The sequence below is a fragment of the Bemisia tabaci genome, unplaced genomic scaffold (genome assembly GCF_918797505.1).
Source record: "Bemisia tabaci unplaced genomic scaffold, PGI_BMITA_v3".
Taxonomy (NCBI): Eukaryota; Metazoa; Arthropoda; class Insecta; order Hemiptera; family Aleyrodidae; genus Bemisia; species Bemisia tabaci.
Genome location: NW_027311734.1, coordinates 347,146 through 366,871, shown reverse-complemented (window position 1 = coordinate 366,871; position 19,726 = coordinate 347,146). Strand labels below are relative to the sequence as shown.

Here is a 19,726-nt window from a genome sequence, read left to right as displayed (position 1 = left end):
CCGCCTGCCACGGCGCTTCCTAATTATAAATTATCAGAAAATTGGATAATGGCGGAGATAATAATCCGGAGAGTGACGATCAACGAATGCTATTTTTAAAGTTTTAGAACGCCAACTCTGATACTTGAAGAAGGGAAGTGTAGAAAGAAAAAAAAACCGAAGTGCCAGTAGACGTCGCTGATATTGCGAGTGCAAGTGCTCTCTCCCTCAAAAAGAATCTTTCAGCTCAAGAATAACAATCCTTGTCCTGAAAATGAGGTCAAAATTCAGAAAAAAAATTCAATAAAAAATCAAATCAAGGAATTTAGATTATTTTACAGAGGGAAATAACATGCTCAGTCTCTGCAACGGCCGAAGTCGCTTAAGTTATTTTGAATCACCACTTCTGACTCGGGCATCAATCAACTTTTATAGCCGAATGATGGATGGTCGTCTCGCAATTAACCACCTATTCGACTCGTGTCGCAAAATCAATCACACGCATACCGAAGTCGGACCCGCGCTGCCGTCCTGAGGAAGAACGTCGTACGAACCATCAGACGTTGCCAAGTTTCCTCCGATACAAACCGAATTAACCGGAAGAATTGCGATTATTATTTTCCCAAACTTTTCAGACTATTTTGTGCGCAATTTAATCTAAACTATCCACAAATTCCAGGGAAAAATATGTATGAATATTGTCAAAAATAAATGTTTTATCAAGGGAAATTTGGCAACTCTCGAATGTTCGTACGGCGTTCTTCCTTAGCACGGCATCGGGCATCATGTGCCTGGAAATCAACCAATCGTTTTTTATCGCGGCTCTTCGGGACATTGTTAGCAGCCCGGCCCGGCTGCATTGCGAAGACAATGCTTCAATTAAAGGCAATGATTCCTCAGAACGAGATCCTAGCGCCGCTCAGTGGATCGAGCCAATTAGAGAGGTCGGACATGAAATTTTTGACTGATATTGCAACTTTTGATATTTATTTCGTCATATTTAATTTTCAAGGGGTGCTTTTTGAAGAAAATTTCGCTAGAAAACCAATGGAACCACTTTTAAACCTGAAAGTTTTTTATTAACGGAGTTATAAGTATTTAAAGTTTCCAAATTTTGTCCGAGCTCTCCTATTGACTGGATCCTGTGTGCGCCGATGCCGATTCCATCGCGGCCGCGTTTGAATCGAATTCTGCCGTGTTTAGGAAGAACGCTGTGCTGTATGAGCCTTCAGGCGTTGCCAAATTTCCCCTCAGAAAATATCTATTTTCGAAGGAAGATATGAATATTCCTCCTGAAAATTTTCACAACTTTTAGATCAAATTACGAACAAAGTTCTCTGAATAATCGGGAGAAAAATATGCACAAATTTGTCCAAAAAGTCGTGATTTGTCAAAGGACATTTTGCAACGTCTGAAGGGTCGCACGGCGTTTTTCTTTTGAACGGCAGAAGTGAATCGCGCACGCAGTGCAAGCTCAGGTTGATGACATTGTGACCGCCGGCCGCGGTGCGTTACGTCAACGTGACGTCGATCGCTTGACGTCATCCATAGATCTCCATCAATTAATTGAGGTTTTTTTTTTGAAAATTATATAATTTTTCAGCAATCAGTGCTTGCTTGTGCAGTGCGTGTTTAGAGTTAATTGAAAGCCTCTAGTTCGTTTGAATCCTTCAACGTTTAAGAGGATTTTGACACGCTAACTGATTTTTTTTTTTTTTTTTTTTTTTTTTTTTTTTTTTTTTTTTTTTTTTTTTTACAATGAAGCTGACGTAGACAGTTATCTCTAATCAAAGAGTAGGTCAGTCCTTGGAAATCCTTTTTTTTCATCGCTAGCCCTGGATACATGTTAAATGCCGTGTTCTGAGTACTTTGCTTTACTCCTCTACCTAGCCTTGAGTAGTTGAGGAAAAATGTTTGCCCACAGAGCCTGATTTCCGATTCAATTTGCCATTATCGGTTTTTTATCAAACACTTTGATAGGATGCAAATGTCCAGAATCTTCCTCGTGCTGTGTAAAGCCACTTTATGATTTGAGCAAATAATACACGTATACATACTGTGTGCCTCAGCATCTGTGCTAAAGTACCCTCTTTAAAGAGACCAAAACTCAGTATATCTGAAACGAATATCGATCGGGCGCGTTAGTTCGAGCCAAACCGCCAAGAAAAACAAGTATCAAATAAAGAGCTTCGATCGTTTCAATAAGCCCATGCAAGCGTGTCTTTCACAAAACCTCGGTAATCCGGGGTGATCGCCTTAGCTGCCGATCCATTTTAGCAAAAACGACGAATCTACATACTATGTCGATGGGGGCGATACGCGATTCTTGCAGAGGAGGGTAGATTCCGGGGACATGGAATCCCCTCCTTCTCGTCCACTCACTCAGTTCGGATCCTTATTATGATCTTCACAGAGGATATTTTCACATCGGTTTGCTCCCGAGGCCCGAGGCGGGGACCCGCGGAGAGGTATAGTGCAGGACTGCAGGCCCGGTCTTTGAATCACCGATTGATGCATTGTAGCACTGTCCGTCTGTCTTATCTTACTCCAATCATCACCCTCTTTTTTGAGGGGCTCAAAATATGGTGCCGTGCTTCCTGGACGATTTCAATGTGCTCCACTTGACTAGTCGCGCCCGATACGTACAGCCTAGACCAGGAGACAGGGTTAGGAGCACAGCACATCAATATTTCATGTCGGACCGGTTGGAAAATTTCCAATACTATCTCTCATGTGAGAGAATACATCACTAAGACGCAGCTTAGATGAGTCATTCAGAAATTTTCTTCAGTGTTATATAATTTCAAGAAAAACTTATTTTACGGACATTTCTATCGCACTCGTTTATTACTACTTATTTTTGTCAATTATTGGACACTTTCAGATGAAGTTTTTCAAAAATTTCTTGAATAGGCAAAGAAAAATGACGCTAAATTGTACGCGCTTCAGATGATAATTAATTAATTTAATTAGTCATCATAAAAAATCTCCGAAATCAAGTGTTATTCCTTTGACAAATCTAATTTAAGCAATGATAATGTTAAAGAAAATCAACTCATAAACAAGGAATATCAAACTAAATTTCGATATTAAGCCGCCCGATTTTCAGGTGAATGAATCGGTATATTAGGTAGGAATAAGGCCAAAGAATTCATGCGTTTTCGAAAATCGCGCGATTTAATATTTAGCTAATTGAAGTAAACTGGAAGACAGCTAAAATAGCAAAGATCCAATTTGCAAGAATATCTCTCCTCAGTAACACAACAGTCCAGAATAAAACTTTCGACAACAAATTCCATGACCAGCTCAGTTGATCCATTCTTACCCCGTTGTTTGGTCCATTGCGTGTAGGTACCAGGAACATGTTACCGATAGGTAAAAACACGTTTCTTTAATGTTATACTCGCTACGCGGGCTCAGTCCATTTGTAAAGAGTATCCCGTTGACCGGGCATGAGAATGGGAAAATCTTCCTGTGCGGTGTCCGGTGCGTGCGCAGTAGTCGCGGAACATAACCATAACATACGGTGCAAATCGTCGCTCCTCTGACGTTAAGTCTTATCTCTATCTCCACATGAACCCTGGAAAGCGTATAGTCATATAGGAGACAGGGCTCACGTGCAAATCGAGATACGTCCTTACGTCGGAGCAACGACGGAATGACGTGTCGGCGACGGTAAGCGCATCTCCGGCCGCCAACTGCAACTGCAACGACGACTAATGCAGGCGGATCTACCGTGTTACGGATACGGATGATAGCGAGTCTAGAAGAGCCAAGAGGTGAATGAGGACACGTGCTGTTCGTGGTTCAAGATGAGATGCACATACTGCGGTCTTCCCTTGCACTCCGTTGCGTTGCGTCCCTCTTCCTGCGGCTGATTTATAGTGCAAGGTCAACGGTCCTACTCCTTGCCGACGGATTGTTCTCCGGACTAGTCCGACCGGAAACGCAGGGGAAAACGGCTTCGACGATGAAATGCCCGCATTTTTTAGCCCGCCGCTCGCTGCGGGTTGAGTCTATCCGACTGGCGTTCGGCGTAATACGGTTAGGAATATCCGTGTCGGAATTAAATGTTAATTAAACGATTTGGAAAATGTGAAAATCTTAGGGCTTGGGTATGAACTGGGGTAAGTTGGGAGGGATCTCAGTTTCATACTGAAGTTTAATGCACTATACAAATGGCAAAATTAATATCTTTATGTACGTCAAACCGCAATCTTTTCAGAGGAGAGACCAGCACGTGTCTCAAAAATTGCTCAAAATCCCATAAGAAATTACGCTTAACGTCGGCAAAATTAATATCTCTAAAGTCTCATAGTGACAAGTTACGGAGGAATTTTCGGTTTTCCTTTTACCTCCTTTTCTTCATCTTTTGTCTTACAACTTGTGCGTGCTTGTGTTAAATTTTGGAAATGAACTTTATTAAAAGAAAATTTAGAAAACCTGGACAAGTTGAAGCTTGTGTACTTGTGTAGTGGCAACTATTCGAACGCAGCTGTTGGGGTGTTGCATATCTACAGTTTTGAAGGCGATTTTCTGCACTCACGTTCCAAATGATATAAAACTCTCGTATTTCTACGACGCTTTTCGTCACGCCCTCTTGGATGTTTTATATTGCTGATTCATAGTTCTAAAAATCATGAAATCCCTTGTCTGGCGTTTCAAGTTTCAATCTCTGAGTTACCAGTGGCGCCATGCCCATTATGTACTGTTCATAAAATCGAGGGAAGAATACGCGAACAAGGTGACAAGTTTTTGCAAAGTCAAAGCAACCTGGATAAATACAGAAATGTTGTCCAGTACTGAATAGTCGGGGAATATCGCTGCGGAGCCTAAATTCCTTAATATTCTTTCCTCCCATCCAAAAAACATTTAAATCTCCAAAAAAGTCGTATAAGAGCTACGGAATTTGGAATCTAAAAAAAGTTTCACCCTGGGGAAGGAAAAACATAAAATTCAGATTATTTATATTGAGAAGTCTTTTGATCATCGTCAAGAACACGATTGCTGATGACATGTACACATGTAGATTTTCTGTATTATAAAATGTACAGACCCTTCTGCTTTGAGTACGTGGAACTTAGAACATGCGGTATCGTTTTTTATTGCGAAACAGTTTTTTTCTCATCAACTGTGAACCACAGCATAATCCAGCTGGGTGCTGAAGCGTTCGTGAAACTATTAAGTGTGCAAAAAATGATTTTCCTAAAAATCCCACGCTTAATGAGGTTGTTTTCAGGAAAAAGAGGAAAATTCCTCGATAATCGAGGACCCTCTTCGAAAATGGTAAAGCGAAACAGAAAAAAAAGGTCATCATCAGTTCAAACTCTTCGGAAATCGAGTGAGAGAGGAACCTCTAGATCGCGTGAAATGTTCCGCAATGTCGGAACTCCTAATGACCTGCCATGCATGCAAAATCTCAATTGCGTAGCCCAACTCTACCCTGCAAAATGCGTCAATTTTGCTCTAAAATTCGGCATCGCAAAATTGGTGCTGCTTGGTTTTTTGTCGCGTCCTTGCTCCTCGCCAAATTTCCTGTTGTATTATCTCATTAAAAAACATTTTTTGGCTTTCAAAACTGTCCAATAACTCAAGAACAAGGGCGTATTTCAGACAAACTTAGAGATACGTTCATAAAATCTCAAAAAGTTACCTTCAATTTTTCGAAATTGCCATCATGAAAGGAAATTGCCGATGTGCGTCTGAAGGGAGTGCAATTTCTCCCCTCCTATCCTCCCCTAAATCTTAATTTTCTTGACGAAAGAACGTAACCACATGCATCTTAACATCGCATTTTTTTTTGTTTTTGTTTTTGTTTTTTTAAAGCTAACTTTGGCTTTTTAATTATTTTCTCGCACGGAAAAACATGAATGATAAAAATGAGGAAAAAGATGCCTCAGAAGAATTTGTGCAGCATTTCGATAGTCCACGATTTTAGCTCTGTTATGTGTTTCATACATTTCTGAAACTTCTTGAAATATTTCACGATTTCATTTTTTATTAAAATTTTGCCATACTGGTCAAAACACTGGTTTTACTCATTTAGGGTGTGGCCCCTCGCACCTTTTCGATGGAACGTCACCAATTCCAAGTGATTCATAACCAATGCTACGCCAAAGACTCTACGACCCTCTCCAGACAGGGACTTAGCGGCGCGTCCAGTAACCTCGTCTCGGCTGACAAAAGGGCGTAACTGCACTTTGAGATGAGTCCGGGAAATCATTGGACTTTATGGACCGCAGGGTTCACCGCGAAGTGTAGCTACGTCTTTATGCCGGAAGGGCGACGCCTTGTCTCGGATCGAGCGAGGATGATGTATTGCTGTACGGCATGCGCGGTGACGCCGGTCGCCGAGCGCGTGTCGTGAATGCATCATGCGACTGGAACTCGGGATGATATGACGGAATCCCGGTTCTCGTATGTCCTTCCCAAGGACTCGCTCCTTGCCCCGGCTCGGATTCTCCCGTGCTGAGGAAGAACGCCGTATAAGCCTTTAGACGTTGCCAAATTTACTTCATTAAAAACCGAATTTTCTTGGAACATTGCGAACATTTTCCCTCAAAGATTCCAGATAATTTTGTTCGACTTTTGATTTAAAACATCTGAAAATTTCAAGAAGAAATGGATTGCATTTTGCAAAAAGGAACCACTAGCATTGCAATGATACTAAGATTGTGCAACTTCATCTTCTGCAATAAAATTGCGGAAATCGTGAAAAATTATGAAATTTAGATGGTAATTTTTGTCTTAAATTTACAGTTTTTAGCGAGTAAAATAGAAACTATTAATGGATAATCGGGTTTTTCCCCCAAGATAAAAGAAGTTGCACAATCTTAGCAACATTGCAATGCTAGTGGTTTCTTTTTGCAAAATGCAATCCAAATATGAATGACTTTTCTTAAAAATACATGTTTTATCTGGAGAAATTTGGCAACTCTTGAATGTTCATACGGCGTTCTTCCCTAGCACGGCAGATATAGCGATTCCTGCGGCTGACTCCTTCGTCGCTGCGGTCAGGTAGCCGGTTGGTAGCTCTTATTGTAATTCCTTGCAGGAACGCCGGGGCGATAATTTACCGTTCGGTACAACGTGTCCGTTGTTGGAAGCCGTCGATAGAACCGAAAATACATGACGAATGTATGTTCGGACGGTGTGTGACGTCATGTACGAAGCACTCTGAAAAGCAGAGGAGTCAATGACCCCATCTGGTAAATGTTGCCGTGTCGGAGAAATTGAATTTTTATCAATTTTCTTTTCTTGTTTTGGTACATCTATACCTCTGAACAATGATGACTGTGTGAGTAAGTTTTAAATGAAATTTCTTTTTGGTTTGTTTCAGGCTCATGTGGTATCCGCCTTCGAGCAGTCTCTGTCGAACATGACGCAAAGGCTTCAGCAGTTGACAGCAACAACCGAGAAAAAGGTAGGATGTTGTTTGCCTAGATCTATGGTTTTTTTTTTTTTTTTTTTTTTTTTTTTCAATTTCATGCTCATTTTAACGCCTTCGAAAGGAGCCAGAGAAATACGTCTGAAACTTTGTACAAGTAATATATTAAGTCAAAAACATCATTACCTGGAAACATGACAATAGTGGACAGTGTCAGTGTTACTCATTTAACGCACGTCTAGGTCAGCATCGGATGATACGATCATTTTAATTCTTACCATGAGCAGTTTTTGCCTAACCCTTCAAAATGAAGGAGACCCACGTACTTTACTCAAACAATGATTTATGATACCGGTAGTTTTCGCCTTCTTTTCGAATGAGTAGGCAATCATTTCGAAGCGAATGAGATATTTTTAGCTTACCTGTCAAAATGAAGGCGGACCGTGTAATGTAAAATCATGCTTTATACAACCAACAGTTATTTTTTGCCTTCATCAGGCGACTATTTTAACATGCTGGAGCCGTTATTGCGTTAACACTCGAAAAGAAACTTCGAAACTTGACGTTACGAAGTGTTACTCTTACTGAGTGACGTCAAAGGGAAAATTCATTCTTTATGATATAAATCCGTTTCTCCCTCACGAAATTTGCGCTTCCATATGCCTGCGACCTATTGTTGAAATTTATGTCGACACGACAAGACATAAAAAATTGATGGATTATACAGCTTAGATAAGGCTGTTTCAGGTATTATCTTGCCGACAGCCAAAATAGTTTCAACCATCAGTTTGCAGCTCAAAATAGTAACGTCTCGTAGGTAATTATTTGAGTAAAAATTGTATAAATAGTGATAGAAGAGCGAGATCCTTCGCAGAATTACGAAGATTCTGCTATACTACCAGGGCCGAATTAAGGGGGTGGCCACTTGGGCCGCGGCCCATGGCGGCAAATCCAGGGGGCAGCAAATTTTGCAATTTTTTTAAATGTATAGGTATAAAAAAAATCACAAACGAGAAAAGGCTACAAAATCTCTCATTTCCTGAGAGTACAGTAATTTCTAATTTTGTCGTCTTTCAGTGCTACAAGAGACAGCACCTTTAGTTAGTCGAGTTAAGAGAGAAACCAAACACACAATTTGACCTGGAACGGCGCGACTTAGGGAGAAATGATGACGAGGACTTGAGATGAAAAGGAGAAGCCCTCGGCGCGGCAATCAGCATGTAACACATATTAGCGCCTACAAGACTACACGAATACTTCACACATTGCATCAAACACGGCGCGGTCATTGTGGTCAGCGTGAAACGGATAGCGCCTACAAGAATGCATGAATACTCCACGCATTGCGCCAAACACAGTGCGGTCAGCGTGAAACGCATAGCGCCTACGAGACTGCGTGAATACTTCACGCATTGCGCTAAACACGGCGCGGCGGCGGAAGTTTGGCGCTAAGTTCCGTGACCTTTTGCCAGTAGTGTTGACAGGGCTTTCCCATAAAATGGGTTCAACACGAGTAAACGCGTCTTATGCACCCTTCCCCCCTGGAACGTTCTCTTGATGGTTTTTATTGATGCTTCAAAACGAATGAAAAGGGGGCGGCAAATTACAGGCGGCCCATGGGCGGCAAGTAGGAAAATCCGGCCCTGGCTACTACTTAAATTAAACAGACAGTGTTGGTTTTAAAATGTATCGTTGGCTTTTATGTCACTCATGAATCCAAATTAAATGTTTTTTTTTTTTTTTTTACAGGATTCAGAATTACACGAGCTAAGGCAAACCATCGAACGCCTCAGCAAGCAAGGTCATACTAATGGAATTACTCCAGGTAGTATGTCTCCTTCTCTTGCACGGAGACACACCATCAATACAACAGGTTCGATTTTCTTACTCTCGGTATATCATGTTATTCAGTTCAAATAACAATCAGCTTAAAATCAACCTTGTTCACAAATGAGGGATGTGAGAGTGAATTTGAATACCCTTTAAAAATTTATTCAATTTCAGGCACACCTAGAAAATCAACATTAAAATTTATTTTTCATTTTAGTGAAAAACTCTAAACTTTTCACAAGATGGTCAATATTCTCAATTTTCCTCGTTCCTACATTTTTTTATTTTCTTTACAGTTTTCACTACTGATCACTCAATTGCCAGAAAAGGTTTTGGTTGATAAAGTAGTGCTTCTTTATGTTTCTTTTAATTTAAATCCAATGCTTTTTTTATTCCTTACAGCTGGCTCTACCATCAGTCGGCAGTTATCCACGGATTCCGTTTCTAGTCTCAACTCCCTCTCTTCAGCAAATTCCACGCAGCAGTCAGATTCAGAAAAGAAGAAAAAACGAGGATGGGTAATTTTCTTTTTTGTTACTTACTTACTTACAATATTTTATGCTGGTAGTTACCATCTGTGCCAATGATACAAAAAATTTATTTTTTGTTGCTTTTTGAAACTCCGTTGCCGTTTCCTCCTAGCAAATAGATCAGAATTTGAATTTCCCAGAAGGGCAGAAGGGGAGTTATTTAATAATAGGATTGCTTCTGAAAATTAATATTTCTATTTTCAAGAAAATAAATGCTGCTATTTTTTCACACCTTATAAACTTTCTTGTTCGATATTTAACACTTGTCATTTCCAATTTTTCATTTTCAGCTGAGAAGTTCTTTCAGCAAAGCATTCACAAGACCAAAGAAAACCCGTAGCGGATCTACATCTGACGCTGAAGCAAATGATACCTCTGTTCCCTCATCACCACTCCTCAACACACCACATATGATGAATGGTGATCTATGTCAGCAGAATGTCAAGCTCAGCCATTCCTCATCTGCGTAAGCATCTACCATTGCTGTCATTTTAATTTTTTTTTTTTTTTTTAAAAAAATTAATGTATATCAAATTGTATAGCAATAAAATTTTAAAAAAATTCCTCAAAGACCAGTGTATGAAATGCATATCTCTAAAATTGTTTTAAAATTCTGTTTTTTTTTTTCTCTAAAAAAAAATTGTTTTAAAAAAATTACTTGTTTCTTTTAATTAAAACTAGCTCAAAGATCAAAAAAGACGATTTTCTCTCATTTTTACATGGTATTTTTTGTTTGTTCAGACTTTGTGATCGAAACACTCAAGACATTGTAGATGAACTGAGACGTCAATTGAGGGAAAAGGACCTAGTTCTTACTGACATTCGACTTGAAGCTCTCAGTTCTGCCCACCAGTTGGAGTCCCTGAAAGACACTGTCATCAATATGAGAGTAAGTTGATACACTTTAAGATCATAGTTTCAAACTGCTTTAATCGTCCTATTGGCCTCTATCATGGAGGGCAAAAGCTTTTAAATAATTTAGGTACATGCTATCATAAGTCCCTATTGTGTGACTATTCCAAGATTGCATGTCTGAAATATACATTTTACCCAGCTGTATGTGTAGGTGTTGGATTTAAAAATGCATTAATTTTTCCTGCAGAGTATATTGATGGTGGAACAACAGAAATGAGTTTCTAGATTTGCGATGTTGCAGACTTTCAGTAATATTTCATTCTCTCCAAGAAAAAGTACTTAACGTGTTTTCTTGATAACTTTATGTGAAAATTTCAAGCCATGTTTTTGGTTCATCCTCTTTTAAGAAAATGAAATAGCAGAAGATACTTTGTCACACAGCAACCGAGATAAGCATTTTTGCAGTTTTATCATTGATATGCTCATTCATAGTAAAGTGTAGCAAGTCTACTCAATTTCCTGGGATACAATCCAGTCATTAATGATTCTAAAAATGAGAGGTACAGAGATTATTATTTTTTATTCTCTTATAAATCCATATTTTCCCTCAAAATGACCAGAATATTTAGTAATTGTGATACATTGCATTATTTCCAGAATGAAATGTTGAATTTAAAACAAGATAATGAAAGATTACAGAGGATAGTAGCCAGCAAATCACTTGCTTCATCCCAAAGTTCTCTCCCTCTCAGCGATCTTACAGATGCTCCTCTAACAGGTTTGTATTTTTATCCAATTCATAGTAATATTTTCTCTGATGCGACAGGGCTCGTATTACTAAAAATTTGAACTCTCACAATGGCCAAAGTATAACTCTTCAGATTTATTCATTAATTGGTACTTTTTTCAGATTTCTCAGAACTTTTTGGACCTTTTTTTCCTTGTAAAACTCATGTGGTTTAGTTCAAAGTGTTCTGAATGTCTCAGCAGATTTATCTTGTTTTCATGTATTAAATGAAATGAAAATTCATGTGTTTAGAAAAAAAATTAGAGAATCTTCCAGTTAGGAGGATATGAATTGGGTGGTATTCATCTCCAAAATTGCATCTAGTTTGTACGTAAAGGTTGAGAAGATTTTGTTCCTGTTCTATAGAATCATTTAGTCGGTTCACTGCAGGAAACACTTATTGTTTAACTTTCAAACTTTAAAGTACTTAATAATAAGATCCCTTTGTGTTAGTCTAATAATTCTACAGATATACTATACTAAACGGCAACCAATTAGAGCGGATCACTAGCTTCCCTAGAAAAAAGTATTATCCCGAATACAATTCCTGTGATTATTTCAGTGAAACTGAAATTCATTTCTCAAAAATTGTTTTGTTTATGATTCTGTTTCTCATGTTTTTACTGAATCATTTTCATGTAATACAACACACCACCAATGAAGGTTTCCTTATTTTTCAGATACTTTAGTTGATCCGATACTGTGTGAAAACGAGGGGAAGAAGATTATGGTTACTGTATATTTAGGTGCTCATGGTAGTTATAATAAATATGTCGAAGAAGGCTGTGATATATCAATTGGGTTCATAACAGTTGGTAGCAAAACGAAATGGGATACACTTGATTCCTCGATCAAACGCTGTTTCAAGGTACAGTATTATCTTTTTTGCCTTGTAGTCTCTGTAGTTAGAGAATAAAGAGCCTCATCGCAGGATTTTTAAGGTATTTTTTAAGGCGCTCCACTTCCAATGAATAGCACACTGCTAGAAAAAACAAGAATTATTTTTCTCAAAATTTAAGTGCCTCTGCCAATGACAAGCACCAGTCTATTAACAGTGATGAACTATTCTGAAGTTGCACAGTAACTCTAATTTTACTCTAATCTCAGGTATAATGCATGTACAGCTGTTTTTTATTTCTTAGCTGTCTCATTTTCTTAGCCCTATCAGTAATGGTGGAAATGTTTGCAATTAAAAATGACAAGTGTCCCAACTTTTATCAAATTTGATCTTTATCTAAAATGAACCTCAATCAAGATTTTTTTTTAAATGAGTTTAATCTGCCCTGATTTCATATTTTTGCTTGAAATTTATCCTCCAGGAAAGTTTAAATTATTTATCAGATAAAGGCTGGAGCTGTCTTCTTACTCTATTTTGTTGCTGATGTCTACTGCTACCTCTTCTTTCAGGATTATCTCGAGAAACTAGACCCAGGTAGCTGTTTGGGACTCGGCATTGATTCTGTTTGGAGTTACCATGTGGGAGAAATAACCCGCTACAAAGAGAGCCCTGTACCTGATTTACTCCCTTGCGGCTATTTAGTTGGGGATACAACTTCCATACCTCTCTGTCTCAAGGGTTCTCTTCACAATAGTGCTATCGATGCTCTAGCGTTCCAAACTCTCATACCCAAACCTATCATTCAAAGGTACATTTATTAACTTATTCCATCTTCTTGATTAAATTTATGCACTTAATTGCTCCCAAATTGAAGGAAAATTTCGTTTGATGTGTCCAAACTTTTGGTTAGTGCGCTGGTATAAAAAATTTAATCAAAAGGTTTGAACCTTACAATTTTTGTATGCAATGTGAAAGATTTCAAGCTATTTCCTGGTTCAGAGATTAGGTCTGTACAAATCAAAATGTACCATGAATGATTTTTTCTTTATTACTACTTTGTTTCATTCGCATTTTGATTTTTTTTTTTCTTTTCTCAACATTTCCAGATGACGAGAGAAAGAAGGAAAAGACATTTTAAAATAATAATGACTTTCTGAAAAAATTTATTTTGCAACATTGCTTGTTAATTTTCTGTGTGCACTCATGCCCAAAAATGCTCAACTCCAGTAACCTCTTTCATTTTCCACAGGTATGTTACATTATTGACAGAACATCGGCGCATCATTCTTTGTGGTCCGAGTGGAACTGGCAAATCATATTTAGCCAGTAAATTAGCAGACTTCCTAGTTTTACGGCTCGGCAAAGACTCCAGTACAGGTGCTGTTGCCACTGTAAAGTAAGTATCATTTCTGTATTATAGTAATTAACCTTTCCATTACTGGGCTAGATGTTGCGCTCAGCAGTTAAAGGAAACTCTTTTGAAAATTCAGTATTGCTATATTTCGTGCTCTTGCTGACAAATAGTTTAAGCTTCATGCTTAATTTCATTGAAGCTAGGGCAACCTGTAGCAAATGTAGGTCCTGCGGATTGAGAAAACTGAGACAGTTGAGAGCGCAGTAAGTCTCAAATTTTTTTAAAGAAAGATCCCTCGATTCTAGTTCATTGTCGTTTCTCCTCATCAATTTACAAGAGTGTCTTTGAATTTTAGGTGACTTCTGGCTATGACCCCTCCTTATTTTTTCTGTTTTGCTTATTTTTTCCAGCGTCGAACACAAAAGTAACAAAGAACTGAAACAATGGTTGTGCAATATCGCGGAAACCTGTGAAACAGAAATGCTTCCGTCAGTCATAGTATTAGATAATTTACATCACGCTGCCGATAGTTTGTCTGAACTTTTCAATGGTTTTACCACGGCCAAGTACCCTTACATCATTGGAACCATCAGTCAAGCCACGACATCTACCACTGATCTGCAGCTGCACCACAATTTCAGGTAAAAAAACTTCCCGGAAGAGGGTTAGGATCTCATAGGCTGTTGCACATGATTTTGATGTGATCATAAACGGATCTTTGAGGGCAGTGCCGGTATCATATAGACATAGTTCTAAATTCGCTGAAAAAAATTCAGTGGCAGTGACCAGTGACTCAATGTACAATAACATGCCACATGACAACCATTTCCACTACCAATTACGGCAGTGGAAATGGCTGTCACTAACTGAACCTTTGAATGCATTTTGAAAATGCACCTAACATTCATGATAAAAGGTCAGCTGCATTGAAAAAAAGTACTCAACTTTTCCATGGTCATTCCTTTTCATCAAACATATTGATGGCTTTGAAATTCTGGTTTGTGAAACCAAAATTGTCTCTGCTAATTTAGAAAGCATCTCTATTTAGTCCCTAGAAAAATGGTAGTTTTCTGGAGGGATCTGATGCATGAATAAACTCTAATTTATCTACAATATTGTGTTTATGTATAAACTTCAGTAGTAGTGTATGCACTAGGGACCCCAGTGTGGGTAGACCGTACCATATACACCTCTACCATACCTTTGTAAAAAAGTTTGCTGCTAGGCTTTTAATTTCTCTATTTTTTGTGTACATGCAGATGGATATTGTGCGTCAATCACATGGAACCTGTAAAAGGTCTACTGGGACGAATCTTGCGTAGAAAATTGGTAGATATTGAAACTCGTTCTGGGCGGCGTAACACTGAACTGTCAAGAGTTGTGGAGTGGCTACCGCGAGTTTGGCATCATTTGAATCAATTTTTAGAAACTCATTGCTCATCAGATGTTACCATTGGTATGTCATCTCAGTCTAAATGGTTCTCATAAACTCTTTTTAAAAGTTTTAATGTTACTTTTCAATTTTTCCTTGTGATTTAAAATAAATTTAAATTAAAGACAATATTTCCACTGTTCTACATGAAGATGTTTTTCCTTGGGGTCAAGTTGTGATTCAAAATTGAGTTTGATTTTCAAAGTCTCAATGAAGTCTTAAATCTACGTAAAATTGATTTTTTTCTCCCTGAAATATTAGTCGTAGCCCTTGTTCCTGAATGTCCTATTTTAACCCAAATAATGAGAAATCGTTTTACAAACCACCTGTAATTGTATCTCTTTACAAATCATTGAAAATATTCATTGGAAGAAATCTGCATAAAGAGATTTACGTTTAACATCTCCATAGTATCAACAAATCACAACCGTTCTTCTCATTATTTCTTCGTCTTTTTTCTGCTGTAGGTCCGAGAGTGTTTGTTGGCTGTCCTCTTGAATCAGGCAGTGCCCAAGCATGGTTTACAGATGTCTGGAATTACTCTGTGATCCCGTATCTACAGGATATGGTGCGTGAAGGGCTACAGCTGTATGGAAAACGTGCACCATGGCATGATCCAGCCTCTTTTGTTGTCCACACATATCCCTGGCCGGGTGATCCTTCCAATCTTCAGAGGTATTACTAATCTTGTTCTCTCAATGGTCTTACTAATAAATGTGATCCAGCCATTAGAATGTTCTCCGAAAATTTTGTATTTGATTTTAAACTGTAATAAATGAATATTAACAAATTTCTTTTGTATCTACTGTTCACCTTTGAAATTTTTAACATTCAAAGGAAAGCTCTGGCCTATTTATTTTCTATTGCCTCATTCTATGATTCTGGCTGTCATACAAAATTGGTGAGCCTGCCTGACCCCATTTTAAAGCAAGGAAGGCCAATTCTTGCGGAGTCAACCTCACGTCATTTTTTTCCAAACCACCTATACTACTGAACTTGCAACGTGAAGTCAATCACGTTTTACTCATGTTTTGATATCTCCAAACCGAATATTTAATTTAATTATTTTGTTTGTTCTCTCCAGACTCTCTCCAGAAGACGTGGGTTATGATGCTCAGAATGGGACCAATAGTAAATCAGTAAACTCTGATTCGGATGCTGATCCCCTTGTGAGTAATAGAATAAAATTCTTCTTTTGGTGATCTGTTAAATTTGGTTTTATTTATTTTGTCCCTCTGTATGTTTATTTTTATATTTTAATGTTCAAGGAAGCAATGCTTAATAATAGCCAACCCTCAAAAATACTGAATAGTCTTTCAAGTATACTACAAAGGACTTTACTTTCTTTGTACAAAACAAAATTCGCTTATTCTGCAATGAAAATGTTGAGAGATGGTCCAAACTTGCAAAGGAGACGGATTATTGCTCGAAAAGTCGCCGAATTTCCAAGAATGTTTAGATATTGTGATCAGGGCAAATGATGAATCTCACTGTTCTGAAAAATTATCTTGACCTCTGATATTAAATGTCTTCGAGTTATAGGCCTAAAGAAGGTAGCAAAATTTGGTGCGACTGTGATTTGACTCAGTTTTGCGTTTCAAATCAATGGCTCTTCAAATTTTTTTTTTGTAAAGTTTTGGCCCTATTTTTTAAACACAACTTTTTCCTATGATCTAAAATTTGAAATTCATCCTTCCATCTGAATCAAATCATTTCTCTTTTTGTTCACAGTTAAATATGCTCATGCGTCTTCAAGAAGCTGCCAATTACTCCAGTCCACTGAGTAATGACTCGGACACAAATACACATTCAGGGTTAGAATCCACGCTGTGATTTTTCTACTGGCCAGCTGTGACTGCCGTTTGCCCTCTTGTTTTTTCACTTTTTCATGTATTCCTTTGTATTTTTTATCATGACAAAAGACTACTCTCTCTTGTACAAGAATGTCTTGCTCTTAAAGTTGTACCTCAATTGGTCCCAAAATTGAACCGTTAAGGCCACATTTCCATTGTAGCAGGGCAAGTGGTGCAGATGAGAACTATCGCCATTAAAAAATTTTCAAATTTTGTACCACCTCAACTCATACTCTGTACTATCTAAACTCATTCTAATTTTAAGTTTCCGATGAATTTACGATTTGTGCAGCAATGTCAAGAACCATTTTCAAGGATCCCCGGTGTTAATGCTTTTACTTTTAATCGTGAAGACATATCTAGTAGCTTTCATCAATTGAAGAGGACATCTTTAGGGTACCATCTAAATTTTTTCATGGTCTACGTTGAAAGTATATCAGAAGATTTTATGCCTTAATTTCAACAACTTCTCATTGTTTACATTAAAGGTTCCACCTTTAGCAAAAATAATTACGTCATCAAGTAGAACAATCTGTCTCTAAAATCATTATTAGTTTCAAACGAAGCTGTTTAAAAAAAAAAATTCCTGGAATTAAGAGCCTCTCCTTCTTTTCTCTTTATGAATTTCTTTACAGTGAATTTTGTTTCTTATTCCCACAAAATGTTCACTTGTCCTCTTTTGTTGATCATAAGTTCCTATTATTATTTATTTATTTTTTATTTTTTTAAAAAAATTTTCCCTGCCCCCTCTTATTATTTAAAAATAATAAAAATGCAAGACTTCTCAAGGTCAAGTCTGAGATCTTTGCTGTAAAACTATCGTATTTTTATTCAAATAAAGAAGAGAAGCAAAAAAAAATAAGTCTCATGCCTCCATGTTAGTAGCTAAGAGCGTTTGTTTTTAAATCCAACAAAGCTGGAGCACAATGTCTGCAACTTTCATGAATTTAAAAAATATATACATATCCTTCTTGATTTTATAAGCGGATGTATCAAGTGTATAATCTGTTTTTATCTACTATAAGAGATAATCTAAAATGTTCTATCATAGGTTGGGTCTTTTTATTTTGTCATCAAACTATTTTGGTCCCTCCTGGAATGAATACTTTGAAGTAATCTTTGAAGCCCCACACAATTTTTAATAAAAAAAAGAAAGAAAATATTGATCAGTTCTGATGCTACCATGTAAATGGCAGCAAAAATTTCAGAATTTGGAAGGAGGTTTGGAAAATGGCCAAAACTCCAGAGGAAAATCCCAGACAAAATTGTCTGCTTTCTTCTCTGTTGACAAAATATATTTTTTAATTGAGCCAAGTCTTTTTCATTAATTATAGCTTTTCAATTTTTGAAAGATCTCATTTTTACAAAAAAATTTGTCCTCTACTTTGTATTTATTTACTTTTTTCCGGCCATTTTAGCCTGTGTCAGTATTTCATGAATGCTTACCTATTCAGCCTTTTGAATGCTTCTGTGTCTTTGTACTTCTGTTGGCTTGATTTCAGTGTGTGTAAATGCTTTGTGATAGAATAGATTGACTGGAACCGTAAAATTCAACTTTTGATGAAAAATAAGACAATAAAATTCAGGGGTTGATTTGTTAAGGTATTTTCATATTGCAGAAATAATTTCTTACATACTTTTATACTCTTAGAGAACTTAGTTTTACTACTCAGTCTTCGTCCATTTTTAAAAGAAAATCGAACTTCCAGCTTAAATTGGACTGAATGTAATTTTTGTGTTGAAATTAGTCGAACAAGGACTGAATCTTTTGTCTCCTTGGTTTCAACATTTACATTTCGATTACCTGGATGCAAAAGCATGAATTTTCATTTGCCACATTAGAACATCTCCTCACTTATTTTTTTATGCAGCAAGATAAACACTGTTACCAAAAGTTCATTGTGATTTTCCATCTCGTTGAAAAAAAAAATCCTGTTGGAAAATTACAAGCAAGAAAGTTGTTTTTTTTTCTCTCCAAAAAGTGAAAGCACATGTAGGACAAAATGTTGAAACTTTGTAATCAAAGATCATGCTTTAGTATTCAAGCATTCGATTTTGTGTATATTTATTGCTTCTCCCAAAGATCAATGAAGGCTACCTGACCCTTCGTGACTACTCATTTTTATTTTTTAATTTTATGTTTTAATATTTCACCTCTAATCGCAACTGAAATAATACATCAGGATTGTATATGACCATTATTTTTGAAGTCAGTTTTTATAAGTCAAATGTTTTATTTTCATCTTTTCACACAAGAGCCATTTACCTATTTGTTTATACTGTGGGGGCCTGCCGAGTTGCTTATAAATAATCCCTCAGTTTTGAAACACAGTTACATCTATTGTAAATATACATCAGTGACACGTATGCAGTAACATATATGAAACTAAACACATGTTAACACGCTCACTATAGTAATCAATCTTGAAATTTTCAGAATCAGTGATCACAGTCAAGCTGGACGTTAAATACATTTATATAGTCTTCGCAAACCGAGATACTAGTTTCACCGTCGATATATGCCAACTATCTGTCTGGTTAAAACTATCCCAGTCACTCAGATTCTCTATCCAAGATTTGTAAGTTAGAAAACATCTATCTCTGAAACTTCTGTTAAGAAGGAATTCTGTAGTCTTAAAATTTTTCCTATTAAAAACTTTCTATGATAAACTCTCTGTTTTGGAAGTATCTTACCAGAAGATCGTTTTCAACATATCCTTCCTTATCTTTCAGGGAAATATAATCTACTATCTCTCGTTCCTTTCCCAAGGCCCCAATATTTTAAAGCCGTGTATATTCTAAATTTACCTGTTCTTTATCTCAAGTTTCTTCTCTTCAAGTTTTTATCGGAATTTTTATCACGTTAGCTATCAACTTGCAA

The 19,726-nt window shown here is 37.3% G+C and overlaps 1 protein-coding gene across 1 annotated transcript in view; it reads left to right on the top strand.

The window, feature by feature from the left end:
- Nucleotides 1–18,005, top strand: part of sick (sickie) — a 333,346-nt gene extending 315,341 nt beyond the window's left edge. Inside the window, 14 exon segments of the mRNA XM_072305631.1 lie at nucleotides 7,319–7,402; nucleotides 9,116–9,239; nucleotides 9,599–9,714; nucleotides 10,017–10,192; nucleotides 10,468–10,615; nucleotides 11,239–11,359; nucleotides 12,049–12,236; nucleotides 12,776–13,014; nucleotides 13,456–13,602; nucleotides 13,971–14,201; nucleotides 14,820–15,016; nucleotides 15,460–15,667; nucleotides 16,077–16,161; nucleotides 16,724–18,005. Of these exon segments, the coding sequence (XP_072161732.1) occupies nucleotides 7,319–7,402; nucleotides 9,116–9,239; nucleotides 9,599–9,714; nucleotides 10,017–10,192; nucleotides 10,468–10,615; nucleotides 11,239–11,359; nucleotides 12,049–12,236; nucleotides 12,776–13,014; nucleotides 13,456–13,602; nucleotides 13,971–14,201; nucleotides 14,820–15,016; nucleotides 15,460–15,667; nucleotides 16,077–16,161; nucleotides 16,724–16,825 (2,166 nt within the window). The 3' untranslated portion in view covers nucleotides 16,826–18,005.
- Nucleotides 18,006–19,726: the final 1,721 nt, after the last annotated feature.